The sequence below is a fragment of the Alosa pseudoharengus genome, unplaced genomic scaffold (assembly GCF_046254945.1).
Source record: "Alosa pseudoharengus isolate Yale_2024_CS ecotype anadromous, Long Island Sound unplaced genomic scaffold, YU_APseudo_1.1 YU_APseudo_1.1_scf_15, whole genome shotgun sequence".
NCBI lineage: Eukaryota > Metazoa > Chordata > Actinopteri > Clupeiformes > Clupeidae > Alosa > Alosa pseudoharengus.
This window is the reverse complement of record NW_027468620.1, coordinates 12,713,840-12,734,114: the sequence shown is the minus strand read 5'-3', so window position 1 is coordinate 12,734,114 and position 20,275 is coordinate 12,713,840. Positions and strand designations below refer to the sequence as shown.

Genomic DNA, 20,275 nt, shown 5'->3' with positions numbered 1-20,275 from the left:
GTCATCCATTATCCCTTACATATACATACATATATGAAGGTTATTTACATTTCTTATAGAGAAACAGAAAGTTGAACACATATAGATACTTTACATTATATATTTATTGACAGATGTACAGTAAATCATCAATAAAATGACTTAGAACCACACATTGGCTATACATCAAGCAAAATTTAAAAATTTAGAATTGGCCTCCTGCTATACAAGTATGTTTGTTACATATGCTACAGGTAAACGCCCTTCTGTTTTTCTTTCCCCCCCATACAGACACAAGCAGCTGGAGAGCATCCTGGTGGTGGCTCAACAATTTCACGAGACGCTGGAGCCCTTGTCTGAGTGGCTGACCGCCACAGAGAAGCGTCTGGCCAACTCCGAGCCCATTGGTACCCAGACAACCAAACTGGAGGAGCAGATCTCCCAGCATAAGGTACAGGGGTACAGGAGAACACCACTCACTCTCCCCTCAACCCCATCATGTGATATTGTCTTTCACTCGTTTTTTTATGTTGAATTTTAGTAAGTTACGTCTCCTTGTGTTGTTGCCTTCTTATGATTTCATATTATTTCGATTCATGCCTTGATCATCATCTCATTTTTAGTTTACGTTTATTTTTGTTGTTGTTTTTATTTGATACTCCCCCCCCCCCACCACCACCACCTCTCCACTCCTCCTTGTTTCTGGACCCTCCCCTGCCCACCCTGGGCACTCAGACCCTGGAGGAGGACATCATGGGTCATAGTAAAGACCTGTACCAGGCCATCAGCCTAGGCCAGAGCCTGCGTGCGGTCAGCAGCATGGACGACAAGGAGCTGGTGCAGGCGCGGCTGGACGCCATGCAGACGGGCTTCATCGAGCTGCAGGAACGCTGCCGGCGAAAGGCCCAGCTCCTGCAGCAGGCCCTGGCCAACGCGCAGCTCTTCGGCGAGGACGAGGTGGCGCTCATGAACTGGCTGAGCGAGGTGCACGGCCGGCTAAGCGAGGTCGCCGTGCAGGACAGCAGCGCAGAAGTGCTCCAGACTCAGCACGACGAACAGCTGGTAGAGTGGCCGCTAACCCCCCGCTCCTGCTCCCCCTTCCCCCCCCCATTCAGTTATTCCATTTGAACTTGAGTTTGCTTACACATCTTATTTCATTGTCTATTTATCCGTTGGTTTGTTTGTTCATCTTTGAGATCTGTACTGATAATGGACAGTTGTTGGAGCTGTTTTCAAATGCTTGTACTGAGATTCGCTTCATCATTAGGCTCTTGATGAAGACATCCAACTTAGGAAGCAGAATGTTGATCAGGCCATTTCCAACGGCATGGAACTTCTGAAACAGACCACAGGTAAGGCATCCAATGAAAAATCTAGAATCTATTTATGGGGTATGTACGCAAACACATTACAGTTTCGTCAACTGAATGAATCATCCCTCGAGAAGTCTTAACAGAGATAAATATTTTTGCTACAGGGGATGAGGTGGTTGTCATCCAAGGCAAGCTGGATGGAATTAAAACAAGATACGCAGAGATTAACACCATGAGTAACAACGTGACGAAAACTCTGGAGCAGGCTCTCTCTCTGGCCTCCAAACTGGAACACACTCACGAGGATCTCACAAACTGGCTGGATAAGGTGGAGGCAGAACTGGAGGTCTTTGGGACCCAGGAGCCAGTAGGAGAGCAGCTGACTCAGGTTCAAGAGATCAGAAAAGTAAGTCTGCAGTGACCCTGTCATTTGATTTAGACCACAACACAGCAAGCTTTTTCATGTCGTATCCATCAGATACATGTGACTTGCACAGGCGGGTGTGACTAGAAGGTCTAAAACATTTCGCAAGGGGATTGTTCACACATGTGCATCACATCCTGTGGCCTAAACTTCTCATTTAGTCCATATCTACGCCAAAAACAACTTCTGTGAAATTGCTTTTCATGATAAAGCAACGCAGTCATTACATGACAATAACTGAAAGCTATACTCAATTAGCAGAGATAGTGCAATCAGTAATCACCAACAACAATCTACAGCGAGCTGAGGAAATTGTCTCATCATAAACAATGATGTTGAAAGCTGCCAGAACCTAATGACTTCCCTTTCTCTCTCTCCCCCTCTCTTCTCCCAGGGTCTGCTGAAGGAGATCCTAGACCACAAGCCCCAGCTGGAGAGCTTGAATGAGGTGAGCAGCTCGCTGCTGGAGCTTGTGCCCTGGCGCGCTCGCGAGGGCCTGGACAAGATGGTCACCGAGGTCAACGAGCGCTACAAGTCGGCCGGCGACACTATCACTCAGCATGTTGACGCCATTGGTGCCGCCATATTGAAGTCCCAGCAAGTAAGTTCTCATGTAGCCCCTATTTGGCCACTGATATAAACATAGGCTTCCCAAACAAAATGGCACCAGCATTCATTCACAAGCACCAAACAAAGGGGGTCCTCGGAGCAACATGCTAATTGCTGTTGTGGGTAATAGGAGCTATTATGATGATAATTCCATCTGCTTTTGAGGAGTGCTGTGCCTGGTTAGCCCCCCTGGGAGCTAGCTGTAGTTTAGCTGTTAATGACACACAGGGTGGGGGAGTGCAGTGTCTGAGAGCTTTCTCTAGTGAGTTTGCGTATGGGACACAGTTCAGTGCAAAGCAAAACTGAATTTGCATGGCATTATTCACTCTCTAGGGCTTAATTTGGGTCCTTTGTGAAGCAGCCTTTGTGTATGAGTTAATGTATGTGCATATACAGAAACAGTGTTTGCACATAAACACAGTGACAAAGTGTATAAATGGCACAGTGTAGAATTTGGGTTAAGGTTGAAAGTTCAGATTAGGGGTTTGCTACTGTATATAAAATAAGAGAACTATAGAAGTCTTTGCAAGGCCCCTATTATTTTTTTTCATTTGCTGTTTGGATGTTGTTACGCAAATTCTACTCAGGCTGTCAAGCCTATTTAATTTAGCTGTGTGTAAGTATCATATTCCTCCCTCCCCTCCCTGACGGGATTACCTGGGTTGTAGTTTGAGCAGGCTGCGGAGAGTGAGCTCACCTGGCTGAGCGAGGCGGAGAAGAAGCTGCTGTCTCTGGGCGAGATCCGGCTGGAACAGGACCAGACCACAGCGCAGCTGCAGGCGCAGAAGGTCAGTCCGCCGCGCCGCGTTGCCCTGCAGTACCCCACACGGGCTCTGTGCGTCTTCTCTGACATGTCACCAGCTCTGCTGCAAGCACAAACAAGCAGGCAGTAAATAAGTGTGAGCCGCAGATGTGTGTGGTCTGCGCGCGGCTGATGGATCTGAAACACAGTCTCTCTATCTTCCTTTTTCTCTCTCTCTCTCTCTCTCTTTCTCTCTCTCTCTCTTTTTCCCCCCCGATCCACCTTTCACTCACTCGTCTGATCTCCCTTCTCCAATTCTCCAGGGTTTTTCCATGGATATCATGAGACACAAAGATTCCGTGGACGACATTGTCAAAACAGGAGAGGCCATTATGAGCAGCAAAGATGAGATGGAAAAGCAAGCCCTGGAGGTATGCGTTCACCCTGTCACATAAACAGAGAAAGTCTGAGAATAAAAGCCTACTCTTCTTAGCCAACAGCCTGTAGAGAGCTGTTTCAGTTTAGACTTTAGACTTCACAGATTATACCTCACATATTCACCTGCTTGGTTACATAAAGACAAAGTGGGAGTAGATCCGGTCAAACAGAAAAGGTTCCAGAACATAAAAATATACTGTTCATATGCATATTCATACACATACAGACAGTTGTCTGGGAACTTTTTACAAAGACTGCACATGAAAGGTTCCACAAGGAAGGTGTGTTTGTAGTACACTAAGGATGAAACTTAAAAACATACATTACATACACACCCCTCCCAGGTCTGCAGTTCCTATTGTGTATTTTATTCACCAACTCGATTGTGTGTAGACAAAGCTCCATTTAACCTATGGATCCAAACAGATGCTCAAGGGTTCAGAGTGTACAGTATAACAGTAGTCTGGGGGCTTTTATGAGGTCTGCACTGCGCTCCATTTCCTGCCTCGGCTCTTTACGAAGAGCATAAAAAATTAGAAAAATGATGATGGTCCAGCCATGGTCTTCCTGTCCGCTGTCCCGACAGGCCAAAATCCAGACGCTGCTGGACAAGTACAGCGCGGTGAGCCAGCTGAACTCGGAGAGGTGTCTACAGCTGGAGCGTGCCCAGTCGCTGGCCAGCCAGTTCTGGGAGACCTACGAGGAGCTGTGGCCATGGCTCCAGGAGACCCGCGCCAGCTTCACCCAGTTGCCCGTGCCGGCCATCGAGTACGAGGCCCTGCGGCAGCAGCAGGAGGAGCTGAGGGTAAGAGAACTCGCCGGAGGGGTCAAGAGCCTCAGGCTTAAACACAGAGGGAAGCAAGCCAGGGTTGAGAATAGCATGCAGACTGTATATGAAGGTGGACATTATACACTAGGGTAACACTTGAATTTAATGATACGGTACAGGATAATGAACAAGTGGTGCTGGGAGTGAAAGAAACTCAGGGCACTCATGAGCAAACAGATTTTTTTTGATGAACATCAGATCTACATACAGATAAATGTTTTTCTATTTGTCAGTATGGACAGAACAATTATAGTGTGTACACTGAGCATTATAGAGGTATAAAGGAAAAATAAGAAGACAGGGATAATTAATGTTATTGCAGGTAATGGTTGTGTGGTACAGTAATTTGTGTGCCATTGTGTGTTTGAATGTTTAGGGTGTGTGGGTGAAAAGCCAGTGTTTGTGATAATGTTGATGACAATGTGAGTGGTTATGGTAATGACGGTAATGAAGATGATAATGATGGTCACCTCCTCCTCAGCAAATGCGTGAGCTGATCGCTGAGCACAAGCCTCACATCGACAAGATGAACAAGACAGGGCCTCAGCTGTTGGAGCTCAGCCCAGTGGAGGGCGTGCCAATCAGGGAGAAGTACACGGCCACCGACAAGCTGTACGCCCAGCTGAAGGCCGACGTCAAGCACAGGGCCGGAGCCTTGGACGAGGCCATCTCCAAGTCCACACAGGTGACCACACCTCTGCCAACCTGTCCTTAAATGATCCTTAACGTAACTTTAACTTTAACTTAACTGCAGTCACATCCATTTTACTTTTGAGTTCATTGTAGGAGTGATTGTTGATGGAGTGATCTTTTCTCATTACATATGTTTTATTGACTTTTTGGCTTTTGTCATTTATCTGACTATTATTTTTTTGTCTATCTTCTGTAAATTTGTTTTGGATTAATGTCCAACATAAGACCAAACAGGTGAGATTGGGCATTTGGCTAGAGAGCTGTTTAGTCTTGTCTCTGGCATGCGGTGTGTTCATGGATTCTTATCAAGGGCCATGGGCTTTATCGTAGGACAGCTGAGTGAAGTTAAAAAGTTTCCATTCAAGTTTTTTGTGGGATTGTTTGATGACCACCCAACATAATGACAACACCTTGTGATAACCGCTGCCAAAAAAAACCCTGATGGAGTGTCCTTATCATAGACCATTGACTCTCAGATTCTTGCTTGAGTGCAAAAAGGAAATATCTGTCATATCCTTCCTTTGAAAAGAATGAAGAAAAACCCTAGACTTCTGCAGTGCATGCCAACTTTGTAGGTTTCGCTCCAAGTTGCTCTTGGGTTCTGAATAATAACCTAACCCAGTAGAGCAGTGAAGCTTTATAGTCTGTAGACTATAGACTTGTACAAATTAGGTGATTGTTTAGTGCTTGCTTTGCTTTCTTGTGTTTGTGAAAGCATGTTAAATACTTCATGATTTCAAGTGCAGATATCTGCCTTGTTAAGAAAGACAAACCTTAGCCCGTAGAGACATGTTGCCTGTTAACATAATGCATATAAAATATAAAAATATAAAATATAAAATATAAAAATGCATGTGAAACTGACTGCATTATCTCCCATCCACTTTCCTGTTTCTTGCCATCGGCTGACCTGCGACGTGTTGTCCTTGCTTGTCCCCCAGTTCCACGACAAGATCGACCCCATGCTGGAGTCACTGCAGCGCATCGCCGAGCGCCTCCGCCAACCGCCATCCATCTCAGTGGAGGTGGAGAAGATCCGCGAGCAGATCGGCGAGAACAAGGCGCTGACGGTGGACCTGGAGAAGTTGCAGCCGTCCTACGACACGCTCAAGGAGCGCGGCGAGGAGATGATCGCTCGCTCCGAGGGAGCCGACAAGGACATCTCCGCCAAAGGTACGTCCGAGCGTGTTTGCTGCCCCGTACAAAATGTGTCACAACAACTTACTCTGTGTGTGTGGATTCTGTCTGGCCGGCATTTCATCATTTGTAGAAAGTGCTGGGGCCTTGGCTTTGATTCTTAGGGAACGGTAGAGCTGATGAAATGTATACTCCCTTCTGGATAAAATCACCTTAACTCGGCAGCTAGTGTCCATTGATATTAGTCTGTAAACGTAATTTGGGTTCCTTTCATTCATTCAGTGTCTTGGCTCTGGCCTAATCACAGACCCAGATCAAATGATATGTAAACGGAGAAGGGACTAAATTCAATTTCACCGATTATGTGTCCCCAAACGTGAGCTCGGGAGTGAAATGCTTGTGGTTTTGTGGTCGCCTTTTGAAGCCGTGCAAGACAAGCTGGACCAGATGGTGTTCCTTTGGAATGACATCCAAGCCCTGGTGGAGGAGAGGGAGGCCAAGCTCCTGGACGTCATGGACTTGGCCGAGAAGTTCTGGTGTGACCACTGTGCCCTCATCGTCACCATCAAGGACACCCAGGACCTGCTGCGGGAGCAGGAGGAGCCAGGGGTCGACCCTTCCATCGTCAAACAGCAACAGGAGTCAGTGGAGGTAGAAAAATAATCAGTATATATATACTCTTTTGATCCCAATCCGTGAATTAGTGAAACACACTCAGCACACAGTGAGGTGAAGCACACACTAATGTGTTTCACCTCACTGTGTGAGCTGCACCACACGTAGTGAGCTGCCTGCTACAGCGGTGCTCGGGGAGCAGTGAGGGATTAGGTGCCTTGCTCAAGGGCACTTCAGCTGTTGCTACTGGTCGGGGTTCGAACCGGCAACCCTCCGGTTACAAGTCCGAAGCCCTAACCAGTAGGCCACGGCTGGTTACACCTCACTTACTCAGTGTTCGGTCACACCTGGTCACATTTTTTGTAGTATTTTTTTCCCGCTGTTGAGCACTGCCTCTTGTCTTGCAGATGTTTATTTCCAACCATATGCATGTTTTATGCAATATTTGTGTAATCAAAAAATGGATTAGAAGTCCATAGTCCCTAGTGACTAGTTAATAGGCTCATAATATGTTCTTACTTTAAAGTACAGAATGTAACAATACAGAAGTATATACAATATAATTCTGTACTTACTGATATGATATGATACTGTTATTTCTTACATTCATGGTATTGTGTGTGTGTGTGTGTGTGTGTGTGTGTGTGTGTGTGTGTGTGTGTGTGTGTGTGTGTGTGTGTGTGTGTGTGTGTTTGTGTGTGCGCGCGCGCAGGGTTTCAGAGAGGAAATTGATGCACTGCAGGAAGAACTTGATGTTGTTCGGAACCTCGGGGCAGAACTTATGTCTGCTTGTGGGGAACCGGACAAGCCTGTGATCAAGAAGAGCATTGATGAGGTAATGATCTTTGGGAAATTGGGAAAGGACATAAGAAAATGACTTTAAAATAGAACCCAGATATTCTTATAATCATACCATTATGCAGAAGGTTTGTATTTGTATTTGTATCTATTGCATTTGAAACGTATTCACTGGTATATCACATTTTCTAATGAGTCGATGCAAGCGTTCAGTCGTATGTCACTGAAAGCTCTCTAGTCAATTATCAGTAAATCAGTTAACGAGTGTGCGTTTGTGCTAGGTCAACTCTGCGTGGGAGACTCTGAATAAGACGTGGAGAGAGCATATGGAGCGGCTGGAGGAGGCCATGCAGGCTGCAGTGCAGTTCCAGGACGGTCTTCAGGTACGGCCCACCCCCCTGCCCACAGTCATCCAGAAGACATTTAGATCCCATTAGCACACATGATGAGGGGTGTTTCTTCACCATTAGTGCTACTGTGTGTGTGTGTGTGTGTGTGTGTGTGTGTGTGTGTGTGTGTGTGTGTGTGTGTGTGTGTGTGTGTTTGTGTCAGCACTCATGGTGTCAGTGATATTTACGTTCCACGGTATAATGCTGGCTGACTTCTCCTAGTCAGAGTGTCCTGACTCAAGCTTAGTCACCGGAAAAGGGAAATGGCTACTAATTTGTCTGCATTTTTATAATGTGAACAAATGGGGGCCTTTAGGGACAGGACGCACGTGTGTCTCTTTGTAAGCTTTAACCCCCCACTGGGCTACTGATGTCATTCATATTGTAATGTCACAGACACGTCGTCATAGCTTCAGAATGGGCCTTTTGATCGGAGAGAGGGCGCACCCTGACTGACACTCCCAAATGTGGTTGTTATGTGATGTGATGCTTTTATATTTATATATATATATATATATATATATATACTGCAAGTGAATGCTTCCTATTACTTAGTCAGGCTTTTTCCCTCATGCTCAGTTCTTTTTTATCGCCTTCTGTTTGCTGACCATATTCATACAAAAGCCTAAAGTCAATACTATAAGGCTCCATTGGAACACCAGTACCAATTTGATTGTGTAAACAGCGTAAGGTGTGTCTCAGTTCTGTGTGTCCTCCATTGTTAGCCATACAGGTGTGCACTGGGGGTCATAAAGAGCACAAGTCTGTGTTTTTAAAGTCTGTGTTCTCTTTTCCTCATCTCCTCTCCCCCCTCTGTCCTCCTCCACAGGGCATGTTTGACTGGGTGGATATCCTGGAGAACAAACTGGACAGTATGTCACCAGTAGGCACTGACCTGGAGACAGTGAAACAGCAAATTGATGAGCTCAAGGTACATCATTATCATTCTTGTGTCATTGTGTGTGTTTACTGAATACATGATGAACCTATGCCTTTGCACAGTAATTCTTGACCAGTATGTCATGAGGACTTTGGAGTTATTTGGTCCAGTATGACAGGACATAGATTGAGTGAGCTTAAATGCACAGTTTGGTTAAAAGAGACGGATATGAACCAATTCATGTTCTCCACCTGATGAATATCAGAAAGGTCTCGTAACAGGGCGGCTGTGTCAGAACCCTTTTGGAAAACGATAAAAGGCAGATGCATTTATATTGTACCCTTTGATGTCTGTAGAGGGAAGGCTATTGTGCGTCGCTTAAAAGAGCCTCTTACCAACAGTGTGCAGGTTGCACGGAACACATTACCACCTGGTCCCTAGCCTTGTGGTCTGCAATCATTATGTTGGCATGACAATTGATCTGTGTATGTACGTCTGTGTGGGTGTTTCTCTGCGCTGTGTGTTTGTGTGTGTGTGTGTGTGTGTGTGTGTGTGTGTGTGTGTGTGTGTGTGTGTGTGTGTGTGTGTGTGTCTGTGTGTGTGTCGCAGGAGTTCAAGTCAGAAACGTACCAGCTCCAGATTGAGATGGAGCGGCTGAACCACCAGGCGGGTCTGCTCCTGAAGAAGGTGGTGGAGGAGGCAGATCGCAGTGCCATCCAGGAGCCCATGGGCGAGCTCAAGATGCTCTGGGAGAACCTGGACAAAAAGGCCATCAACCGCCAGGTCAGCACCCAGTCCCTCAAGCCAAATATGTCCCAGAAACATGTCTTGTTTTTTAAAAAACGATAGTCATAGATGAAGATCACATGTCTTAGCTATCACTGTGCTTAATGCATTTTGCATTTTGTTATTATATTTACATATAAAACATAGCATGACATTAACTAGTTTTTCAAATAGTTTTAGATAAATCAAGCCACCCTATGATTTAAAACGTACGTTTATTGGTCCCTTTTCTGTTCTGCAGCACAAACTGGAGGGGGCGCTGTTGGCGCTGGGGCAGTTCCAGCATGCACTGGACGAGCTGTTGGCCTGGATGACGCAGACCGAGGGCCTGCTGAATGAGCAGCGGCAGGCTAGCGGAGACCCCAAGGCCATCGAGATCGAGCTCGCCAAGCACCACGTAAGCAGCCGTTTCTGCCGTCACAACCACTCATCCATCACCGGCAGCTTATCTGACCTCATGTCGTTCGGGCAATTATGTTGTTACTGCTCACAGACAGTTGGGGTTTGGGCTCCGAGTGGTTGGCTTTAATTAAGCAGCTAATAGCACGATCTCCCGGAGGAATGAATTGAGACCAATTATGTATGGCTTCTGTCATCAACTTCAGTTCTATAAATACTGTAGATTATGTTTAAGTATTAAACAGTGATAGCAATCTGACTTGCATGAAGACATTCTATTTGAACTTTGCAGAATGTAGATAGCAATGCTCATATACAGCAGTGGATAATTTAAAAATGTTTAAAAACCTATAAACTCAGTTAAAACAACAGTACATTGTTTTGGATTAAAACGTTTATCATAAACGTTTATCAAGTCATGAGAAAACCAACAAAAAGCTCGTGCTCGTGATATAGTCTAAGCTTTTTTTTACCATTTCAAGTGGTGGTCCATCCCATACACCAGACCTACATACATAATGCATAGTGTGAAGATGGTGTCATAACTACAGTTATTACTTTGTAAAAAAAAGTGTCCAATTACTGCATATGACTTTAATGTACAGTGCTAAAGTCATGGAGGTTGTGGCATTGTGGATGTTTGTATTGACGCCTTTGTCATACTTGCTCCCAGGTGCTGCAGAATGATGTCCTGGCCCACCAGAGCACGGTGGAGGCGGTCAACAAAGCTGGCAACGACCTCGTGGCCTCCAGCGAAGGTGAGGAAGCCCGCGGACTGCAGAGCAAACTGGATAATCTCGACCAGCGTTGGAAGAACATTCTAGAAAAGACAGAGCAGAGGAGGCACCTCTTGGACAGTGCCCTACTTCAGGTCAGTGAACTTCCCATGAGCCCACAGGCATCCATCTTGCACTCACACACACTTATACACACACACACACTCACACACACACACACACACACACACACACACACTGTACACATTGCTGGCAAACCATGAGGAATCTGACAGCATGGCTTTTACTTACACTCACCGAGCTGTGATTGATGCTGTTCACCACAGGAGTGAAAGAATTTGGGTGTCTCAAAATGATGAAGAATACTTAGGGGGAAAAGAGGAGTTTGCCTCAGGCTATTTTTTCTCCTCAGTACCCTGACGCCTCATCCTTACTGTTGATTCACTACCTTGACAATGAATGGAATGCTTTTGATGTAAACTTGATGAGCGATATTAACTATTTTTTCAGACACTTTCTGTTTGAAAAAAAAAAACTTAAAAAGGGATTGTTATCAAGAATGTGCTGCTATTATTTTTTATGGCCAGAAAAACAAGACAGCTTGACAGCATATGAGAGTCCAAATCGAAGTATCAAAACCTTGTTGGGATGTAAATATATAATTACTGAGTCAGAAGATAATTTACAAGTTTCAGACACATTTTTAAATGTCCTGTAGTGCATTTAATGGAGAATGTTGCAACACAAATAGTTTCTCAATGAAGACAGATTCAATAATACAACCGGCCCAGGTTAAAATAGAACATTGTCATGCACGCTGCCATATAGCATTTGCAATTTGAGTGCATTTTCTGATTGAAAACAGTCTCAAGCAGACTTTATTGTTTAATGTAACACCACTCAGACATATCCAACCTTTTTAGGCCTTAACTTCGACTTGCAGAGCCAACACCTCAAACATACATCATTTTTTTAAGAGCGGAGTCTTTTCATCATCCCTCATGGCTGCACAATGAGAGACCGAAGCCCATTGTTGTGACTCACCACCCCCATCCTCACTGACACCCCCCCCCCCCCACTCTGTGTTACAGGCCCAGGGTTTCCATGGAGAGATTGAAGACATGCAGCAGTGGCTGAAAGACACAGAACGTCAGCTGTTAGCATCAAAGGCGGTGGGAGGCTTACCAGACACGGCGCGGGAGCAGCTTACCGCCCATCTGGTGCGGGTTTTAAGGAATATGAAAGACGGCATGCAGATGGCAGACGCAGCCGCCGCCTCTCCGTGTTTGTGTTTATGTTTGTGTTTGTGTTTGTGGGTGGTGATGACTGACCACACAAACAAAAAGCAGGCCCCGTTAATGAGTCTGTTAGGAGTAAAAAAGATAAATGGAAAAAAAAGGAAAAGGTAAAAAAAGGAAATAATAAAAGGAAAAAAAAAAGTCACGGATATGGATGATTAGAGTTAAACTTTTCGGTGTTACATTTTCTTGGCACACTGCAGTGTTTACACCCCCCCCCTCCACCCACGCTATAGTCTCAGTAATATAAGACAGTCATGGGTAGATTCCATTTTAACACCAATTATGGACAGAGTGCAGCAGCTATCTCAGAATTGGAAGTCTCACAGTCCCAGTTTGCGTGTGTGTGGGTGGACAAGCCTGCCTGTGTTAGTACTCCGGGCACGTCCTCTCTTGTGTTATGTGCTGAAACACAATACATCACGGTCCAGCCACAGAGCAGAAATTATTTATTTTAGTGCTGATATCACTGTTTAAATTGCAGCATCAGTGTTGGACGGCGATTCTGTCCAACGTCCAGTGCCCATGTTTACAAGCGCTGATTTGACTGAGATGAAAATGTTTGGTTTACACAAAGGCCGGTCCGACCTAATCAGGGTTTTGCTCTTATCATCTTATCATAGGAGCTCTGCAGCACTTTGGAGGGCAAAGAAGAAGTCTATCAGCAGCTCATGCTGAAAGGCAAACAGCTGGTCGCCATGGCGCCCGAGGGCCAAGACAGCAACACGGAACAGGACCTTCGCAACCTGCAGGACAAGTGGGAGTCCGTGCAGGCCAAAGTGGCCGAGAAAAAGGTGAGGAGTGGCCAGAGGGTGTGGGTCATGCCTGTGTAGGTCCGAAAGGAAAAGTGACTTCACAGTCACTTCACATTCACAGTGCTATTAATGCAGCATTACGTGTTTACCCTTGGGATTAGTGCTCAGTTGAAGGCCTGGGACTGGGGCTGGGACTGGGACTGGGGGGGGGGGGGGTGCTGGGATGAGAATCAGTGCGCTTTCGAATGGCCACCCTGGAGTCCGCCACAGCAGGCCAGCCTAGAAGGAGAAGTTGACGCCGCACGTAAAGGAAAACATGTACTTACCGAGGTTTGGGACCCACTCCAAACCTAATCCTAGAGTCGGCTAAATACATCAGCACAGTGCTTATGTTGGATTGCATCTTTCACCGAGACTTTTTTTCCCTTCCTTGTCAGTTAAAAATGATGGGATTACTACGCAATCCCCTTCTTTTCGGTTCGCGCTCCAAGCGAATCCTGCGTTGTTTACCCCCGACAATGGCCCGCGAAACGAGAATGAGTTACAGTTTCACATATTGAATCAAAGCACCGAGATCCAATTATGGCAGCTGCACGGGATGTGCCCTTGCAACGCATCACTCCCCCTCGTTCCCGTCCACGGATGCGTTGGGCCTGGACGGAGCAGACGCGCCGCTCCCTGCCAGAGCCACGGGGTCAGCAGACGGGCAGACGTTAGCACTAGCGTGTGGCGGCAAGCCTTGCCCAGACGATGATGGTTCTCTCTTTCTCTTCTCTCCCTCTTCTTTGACTCTGTCTCACTCTCTCTCTCTCTCTCTCTCTCTCTCTCTCTCTCTCTCTCTCTCTCTCTCTCTCTATCCCTCTCTCTCGTTGCAGATGAAACTGGAGGAGGCTCTGGTCATGGCCACGGACTTCCATAACTCCCTGCAGGACTTCATCAACTGGCTGACGCAGGCCGAGCAGACCCTCACCATGGCCTCCCCCGCCTCCCTCATCCTGGAGACCATCATGTTCCAGATCGACGAGCACAAAGTATTTATATGCCTCTGACATGCACATGCATCATATGTAGAGCTAAGGAGGAAAAACTGAAAAAAAGAGATATATAAGAACTATACAGCACCAGTGTTAATCATACAATCCTGCAAGCACTGCAGGGTTGGACAGATTTGTTCCCTTAGCAGTTTATCTTGTTTGATTGCATTATGTAAGGTAATTTGGTTTGCAATCTGCAACTGTAAATGACCTCATCATATTCCAGAGGCATTTAGTATTGAATTAGTTTTTTCCATTCCTGATGAGTAGCACTCACGCACCATTTGCTTGCTGTCCATCTCTGCCACATCAATTGGCCGCCATGACGACCATTTCTTAGTTTGTTGTGTATTAAACTAATTGGTCAGGGATTTATTCAGATTAAATGGCAAATTGCACTGTGGGCTGCTCAATAGCCAACCACGCCCGTGTCTTCCATCAGGTGTTTGTGACTGAGGTGAACTCCCACCGCGAGCAGATCATCGAGCTGGACAAGACAGGCACACACCTGAAGTATTTCAGCCAGAAGCAGGACGTGGTGCTGATCAAGAACCTTCTGCTAAGCGTCCAGGGCCGCTGGGAGAAGGTGGTCCAGCGTTCCGTGGAGCGCGGACGCCTGCTGGACGATGCCAGGAAGCGCGCCAAACAGGTGGAGTAGAGGGCATAGTGGTGGTATTGGCAACGTGGGGCGCATTGGGACGTCAGGGCAGTTTAGGGGAGGGGGGTCAAAGGTCACCATCGATCTACAAATCTTGTCAAATGGACCGTGGAGACTGTGTCCCCCGCTAGCTGTGGGTTTTGTGTTACACCCAGTTCATTGCCAGTAAAAATCTGAAATATTTTTCTCAGCTGTTATTTGTTGCGTTGAGTGACAGGGATTTGCTAAAGGTATTTCATCAGAATCGTGGAGGCTGAGTCTTGTGGGTTATTTAAAAAAAGAGAAAATAAAAGAAGCTTTCATGGAGCTCGGTATATATGCCAAAAAAGAGCAGAATACCACGTAATGCAGCGGTTAATAAATAAAACTGACAGTCTCATTTCCTTTTCCCTTCTAGTTCCATGAAAACTGGAACAAACTGACGGAGTGGCTGGAGGAATCGGAGAAGAATCTGGACTCGGAACTGGAGATCGCCAATGATCCCGACAAGATCAAGACGCAGTTGGCCCAACACAAGGTGACCCAAGCCACCCAATTAGATCCGTATCACACACACACACACACACACACACACATGCTTACACACACACACACACACACACACACATACACACACACACACACACACATGCTTACATGTACACACACACACATACACACAACCCATCCAAGGTGATAAATAAAATCCAGACTCCTGAGGTCCTGATGAAAGCTGGCTCATGTGCAGGACTCAGCAGCTCCTTGCGAGCATGTGAAAGACAGCTGCGCGTAGCACCATCATTTGTCAGAGCTGTGAATCACGACTGCAGCAGCTGTCTGAGAGCACGCCGTTCGGGATTTTTTCGCTGGCGTTTGATTTATAAAGCAGGTGCCCTCGGTTATATCCCTACTCTGCTGGGACGGCCGCTAGGGCCTGCAACACTCTGTTCAGTGTTTGTGATGTTTGAGACTGCAGTGAGTGTGTTTCTCTAATGATGTCTCAGCACTTGGCAAGGCGCTTTCACTAATCCTTATTGTAATCCCTTGCATGTATAGAGTGAGTAATGGACGTTTCCGATTTCGGATACCTCTAATCTGGGCAGATTAGAGATGATGGTGAAACGTTATACCCCCCACGGTTTTCACTCGCGACTCCATCAACAAATCTCTGAAATTTATCTCTGCTTTTGTCCTCTGGAATGTTCTCCTCTAACACAAAGGAATAGAGCTATCCCAAAAATTAGAATATGAACCCAAGGGCAGCTGGAAACTGACATGAACTTTTAATGACACACATGGATTTCTTGTTTTCCCTGTGCAGTTACAAAATGTGGTTTGCGTCTCTGTTGTCACTTGCATTGAAAAGATAAAATGACCATCTTCTATGTGAACTGACTGACCATCTTGCTTATTTCTTTACGTGCCATCCCACAGGAGTTCCAGAAATCCCTGGGCAGCAAGCACTCGGTGTATGATACCACCACCCGCACGGGCCGTGCCCTCAAGGACAAGACGACCCAGCAGGACGACCTCACCAAACTGGACGACATGCTGAGCGAGCTCCGGGACAAATGGGACACTGTGTGCGGCAAATCCGTGGAGAGGTGAGGAGGCGGCTGTTGGAGCGGATCTGGTCCATTTAGCGCGTTTGGCAGACCTGTCTCAGATCCTGGCTACATTTGTTCCTGTTTGTGAATCTTAATGAATCACTACGGACCTGAGTGAAACAACTCCCCCCTACCATCTCTGGCATATGTAGGCCTTACTCAGTAGTAAATTACAATTACACATGATGCAGTTGTGCTCCACAGCAGCTTTGCTCTGGTGTCTTGCCACTGTTTACTAATAAAGAGTTGCACATTCCTTTCTCTTTAAACTACATACACACCAATGTGTACACTGATGGCCTTCATCAGGATTGCTAGTTGACACTTGGCATTGTTTACCAGACCAAGCTGCACCCTGCACACGAGTGTGATTTGACCCACATTAATACATGAGCTTGCAGCCAGAGTGCTGATCTGCAGGGTGTTGTTCAGGCATCTCTCATTACTCTCCCTAACCTAATTCACCACATGATCCCAGATTAACAAATCTACATATGAATGTATTTTGTCTTGAGAAGAGATTCAAGTGTGGTGGCGCTAGAAGACATTCTCTCAAATCTCATTACTGCTGTGGGAGCCCCATTGGGTTAATGCTGTGTTCCCTTGTCTTCCAGACAAAACAAGCTGGAGGAGGCATTGCTGTTTTCTGGTCAGTTCACGGATGCCCTGCAGGCTCTAATCGACTGGCTCTACAAAGTGGAGCCCCAGCTTGCTGAAGACCAGCCAGTGCACGGAGACATAGACCTGGTCCTGAATCTCATCGACAGCCACAAGGTACAGTGGGGCAAGGCCAGGAATCCAGAATCTCCAGTCACATTAGCTTGTATAGTGGACTGATGGTTGGACTTGGCAGCTCAGGTCTCTGTGGTCCAGTTGAACACAGCGCAGAGCACAGCTGACCGCACTGATGGAGCCCAGTACCTCCGAGAATACTGTTTATGTTGACGTGACTTCCTGCGCAAACAATCCCATCCTGACTATAAAATAGAACATCGTGTGCGTTTCCATGACAACTGCCATACAAAGCAGACAGGACGCAGGATGGACAGACAGGATGGCCAGATAGCAGCTGTCCACGGAGCAGGTCAAGGCCGCTTCAGGGCCACTTCAGGGCCACCCACGCCAGATCAGGCTCATGTCTGTTCCGGTCAGCCCCTCTCAGGAAGCATTTTCCCCTTGCAACACTTCCCCATACACACCAACAGACCTATACTGCTAGCCATGTAGTTTCATTGTGTTCTGCCATACATGTCCGTAGGCAAGAGGAAAGCAAACATGAAAAACAGTCACTACTGTAAGTGACTGAGTCTAAAAACAGATCGTCCAGACTGGTCATTTGCTCCCGGCTGTTAGAGAGATAGAAAGTGGATAGTGTGACAAACATGCTGGTTTCAATTAGAGGGGGGAGAGGAGAGAGGAGAGGTGTTTGTCGAGCTGGCAGGATGTCTTAGTCACCGGCCGAAACCAGACCTCGTTTTAGTCACCCAGCACTTGAGCCTCGCTGAGCTGTGAGGATGACTTCATGTTGGATCATAACTCATCCCCCCCAGGGATGGGGGGGGGGGGGGGGTTGGTCTCTGTGCTGGAGGTTCAGGGGGAACATGTTCCAGCCTGTCTGAGCTTATTAATGCAAATTCTTTACTATCTATGTTGATTTAGGCCATTTTTCTACTCCCGTGCCAGAATATAGTCCTCGGTACTGAAACTAGCTGAATGTGATTCTTGGAGGGCTTTCTCGCTTCGTCGCCATTTGATTAACTGCACAACTGCAGTAATGACATCAATTGTCTGCAGTTCTTTTACAAGGAACTTTCTGGCCTCAGCTATTATCACAGACTCATAAACTGTCCAGGACTATAACAGAAATCTTTGTGAGTGAATATCTTGTGAGCCAGCTTGTGTGATCTTGTGAGCTCATTTGTAATATCATGTGTGTCCACACGTGTGTGCAGGTCTTTCAGAAGGAGCTGGGCAAAAGGACGGGCAGTGTGCAGGCCCTGAAGCGCTCGGCCCGGGATCTCATCGAGAGCAGCACAGATGACTCGTCCTGGGTCAAAGTTCAAATGCAGGAGCTGGGCACGCGCTGGGACACAGTGTGCGCCCTCTCCGTGTCTAAACAGACCCGCCTGGAGCAGGCTCTCTGTCAGGTAAAACCCTCCTCCCTCAACATCAATACTGGCCAGACATGGCAACAGAAGATGGGAGTTTTATATATATTATATAAATATATAAGTATAAGTACGAGTATGTCAGCTGGTGTGTGTGTGTGTGTATATACCGGTATGTGTGTGTGTGTGTGTGTGTGTGTGTGTGTTTGTGCAGTGTGTTTAGTAGTACTGTCCTGGTTTACTGTTGTCTTTGATCTCACAATTTCTGTATTATTGTATACACAATTTCTGTGTATTTATTCAAACTTTCTTGTTTAGCCAAGATAGTTAATTTCTTCTGTTGAAGTCGACCCTTTTTCATCTCAAACATTTGCGTCTGTGTGTGTGTGTATATATGTGTGTGTGTGTGTGTGTGTGTGTGTGTGTGTGTGTGTGTGTGTGTGTGTGTGTGTGCGCGCGCCTCCCCCACAGGCCGAGGAGTTCCACTCCAGTGTCCACATCCTGCTGGAGTGGCTGGCCGAGGCCGAGCAGAGTCTGCGTTTCCATGGCAGCCTGCCCGACGACGAGGAGGCTCTGCAAGCTCTCATCGAGCAGCACAAGGCAAGGGCAATCGTCCATGACTCTCCACGGCTAGAGAGGGAGGGAGAGAATAGGCTGGAGACAGGGGGGGTGCTGGGGAAACACTGTAGTTGCAGGAGCCAGGAGAAGATTCCAGAAAAGCGCTCTCCTCAGGGAGAGGCCTTCAGCGAGGCTAACAGAGTGAGGGTGCAACCTCAGTGAACTTAGCGGTCAGTGTCAGTGGGTTGTGAAGCCAAGCTGATCCCGTGCTATATTTCTGATGACATGCACTCATGAGCTGGTGTCAGCTTCTATAGTTTTTCTGACACCAGAAAAACTCCCTTTGGGGAAATGTAGTCTATCACAAGCAATTACTGTAAGATAGTATATTTAACCTTATGTTTGCTGCTCCTGTCATGACAATTTATATGCTGTTAAGACTATGTTTAGCTTTCATTTATCTTGTACTGCATAATATATTCTACTGTTATTGCATCATTGTCCAAGACACAAGTATGATAAAAGTAGGTATCTTTTTGTACCATGCAATTCTTTTCCTTTACATAAATAGTGCTTGTAGAGAATATGTGTGTATGGTTTCCCCTGAGTGTCATTCTTTTGAGATTAGAACCATGCAGAATGAACTGCAGACATTCTGACAGCCTCCATCTCTTTCTCTCTCTCTTTCTCTTTCTCTTTCTTTCTCTCCTGCCTGCCAGTCGAGTTGAAATGCCATACATGGCTCTCCGACTCGAGGCTTATTAACTATTGCCTGCCAAAAGCAGGACTTCGATATGTTACATTCCACAAAGCACGATCTCATATTTTGAATCAAAACCAGTCGGCCACGGCTTTGCACATACTAGTCATCGCACATTGTATGTTTTTGCTCTGTGTGGGTAATTGGGCCGGACAGAGGTAAAGCTTGCTGGCTGATGAGCGTAACTCCCCCCCCCACCCCCCCCGCCCCCCTCCTCTCCTCTCCACTGTATGTATTGCCAGAGGACTAATGGAGACCATTCCCCTCTTTGTTTCTTTTCCTTTCCCCTGCAGGAGTTCATGAAGAAGCAAGAGGAGAAGCGTGTTGCCCTGACCAAAGCCACGAGTATGGGGGAGGCCATCCTGTCCATCTGCCATCCAGACTCCATCACCACCATCAAACACTGGAACACCATCATAAAAGCCCGGTTCGAGGAGGTCAGTGCACGCTCGGGGACTCGTGCTCGTGATGCTGTCTGCTGGGCATATGGTTTCCGGTGCGGCCGCACCTGTAGCGGTCAGATCAGTTCGCGGATGTGCGCGTAGCCATAGTTTGCTGGAACTGCTGCCCACTTTTGTCTCACGTCCAAAAATATGATGCGAGACAAAATATGTATTTGTCATGGCTTTTAATCTATTCACTGTTCACCTGGATGAAAGAATATTGTTGCACCTGGCTGATCAGCTACAGTAGACTGTGTTGAGATCCCCACAGTAAATTTGTTCATTTTCATTTTCATTTTCATGTCTG

The 20,275-nt window shown here is 46.6% G+C and overlaps 1 protein-coding gene across 10 annotated transcripts in view; it reads left to right on the top strand.

The window, feature by feature from the left end:
- Positions 1 to 20,275, top strand: part of dst (dystonin) — a 130,473-nt gene that overhangs the window by 99,570 nt on the left and 10,628 nt on the right. For all 10 annotated transcript variants that reach the window (XM_076285595.1, XM_076285594.1, XM_076285598.1 and 7 more), the window contains 27 exons: positions 271 to 430; positions 715 to 1,041; positions 1,247 to 1,331; positions 1,457 to 1,698; positions 2,111 to 2,317; positions 2,994 to 3,113; positions 3,391 to 3,498; positions 4,092 to 4,310; positions 4,816 to 5,019; positions 5,969 to 6,200; positions 6,589 to 6,815; positions 7,492 to 7,614; positions 7,859 to 7,960; positions 8,796 to 8,897; positions 9,456 to 9,629; positions 9,874 to 10,029; positions 10,705 to 10,902; positions 11,860 to 11,988; positions 12,690 to 12,860; positions 13,697 to 13,852; positions 14,298 to 14,504; positions 14,911 to 15,030; positions 15,927 to 16,096; positions 16,714 to 16,873; positions 18,052 to 18,246; positions 18,679 to 18,807; positions 19,819 to 19,962. In XM_076285595.1, the coding sequence (XP_076141710.1) occupies positions 271 to 430; positions 715 to 1,041; positions 1,247 to 1,331; positions 1,457 to 1,698; positions 2,111 to 2,317; positions 2,994 to 3,113; positions 3,391 to 3,498; positions 4,092 to 4,310; positions 4,816 to 5,019; positions 5,969 to 6,200; positions 6,589 to 6,815; positions 7,492 to 7,614; positions 7,859 to 7,960; positions 8,796 to 8,897; positions 9,456 to 9,629; positions 9,874 to 10,029; positions 10,705 to 10,902; positions 11,860 to 11,988; positions 12,690 to 12,860; positions 13,697 to 13,852; positions 14,298 to 14,504; positions 14,911 to 15,030; positions 15,927 to 16,096; positions 16,714 to 16,873; positions 18,052 to 18,246; positions 18,679 to 18,807; positions 19,819 to 19,962 (4,567 nt within the window). The remainder of the gene's footprint in view (positions 1 to 270; positions 431 to 714; positions 1,042 to 1,246; positions 1,332 to 1,456; positions 1,699 to 2,110; positions 2,318 to 2,993; positions 3,114 to 3,390; positions 3,499 to 4,091; positions 4,311 to 4,815; positions 5,020 to 5,968; positions 6,201 to 6,588; positions 6,816 to 7,491; positions 7,615 to 7,858; positions 7,961 to 8,795; positions 8,898 to 9,455; positions 9,630 to 9,873; positions 10,030 to 10,704; positions 10,903 to 11,859; positions 11,989 to 12,689; positions 12,861 to 13,696; positions 13,853 to 14,297; positions 14,505 to 14,910; positions 15,031 to 15,926; positions 16,097 to 16,713; positions 16,874 to 18,051; positions 18,247 to 18,678; positions 18,808 to 19,818; positions 19,963 to 20,275) is intronic.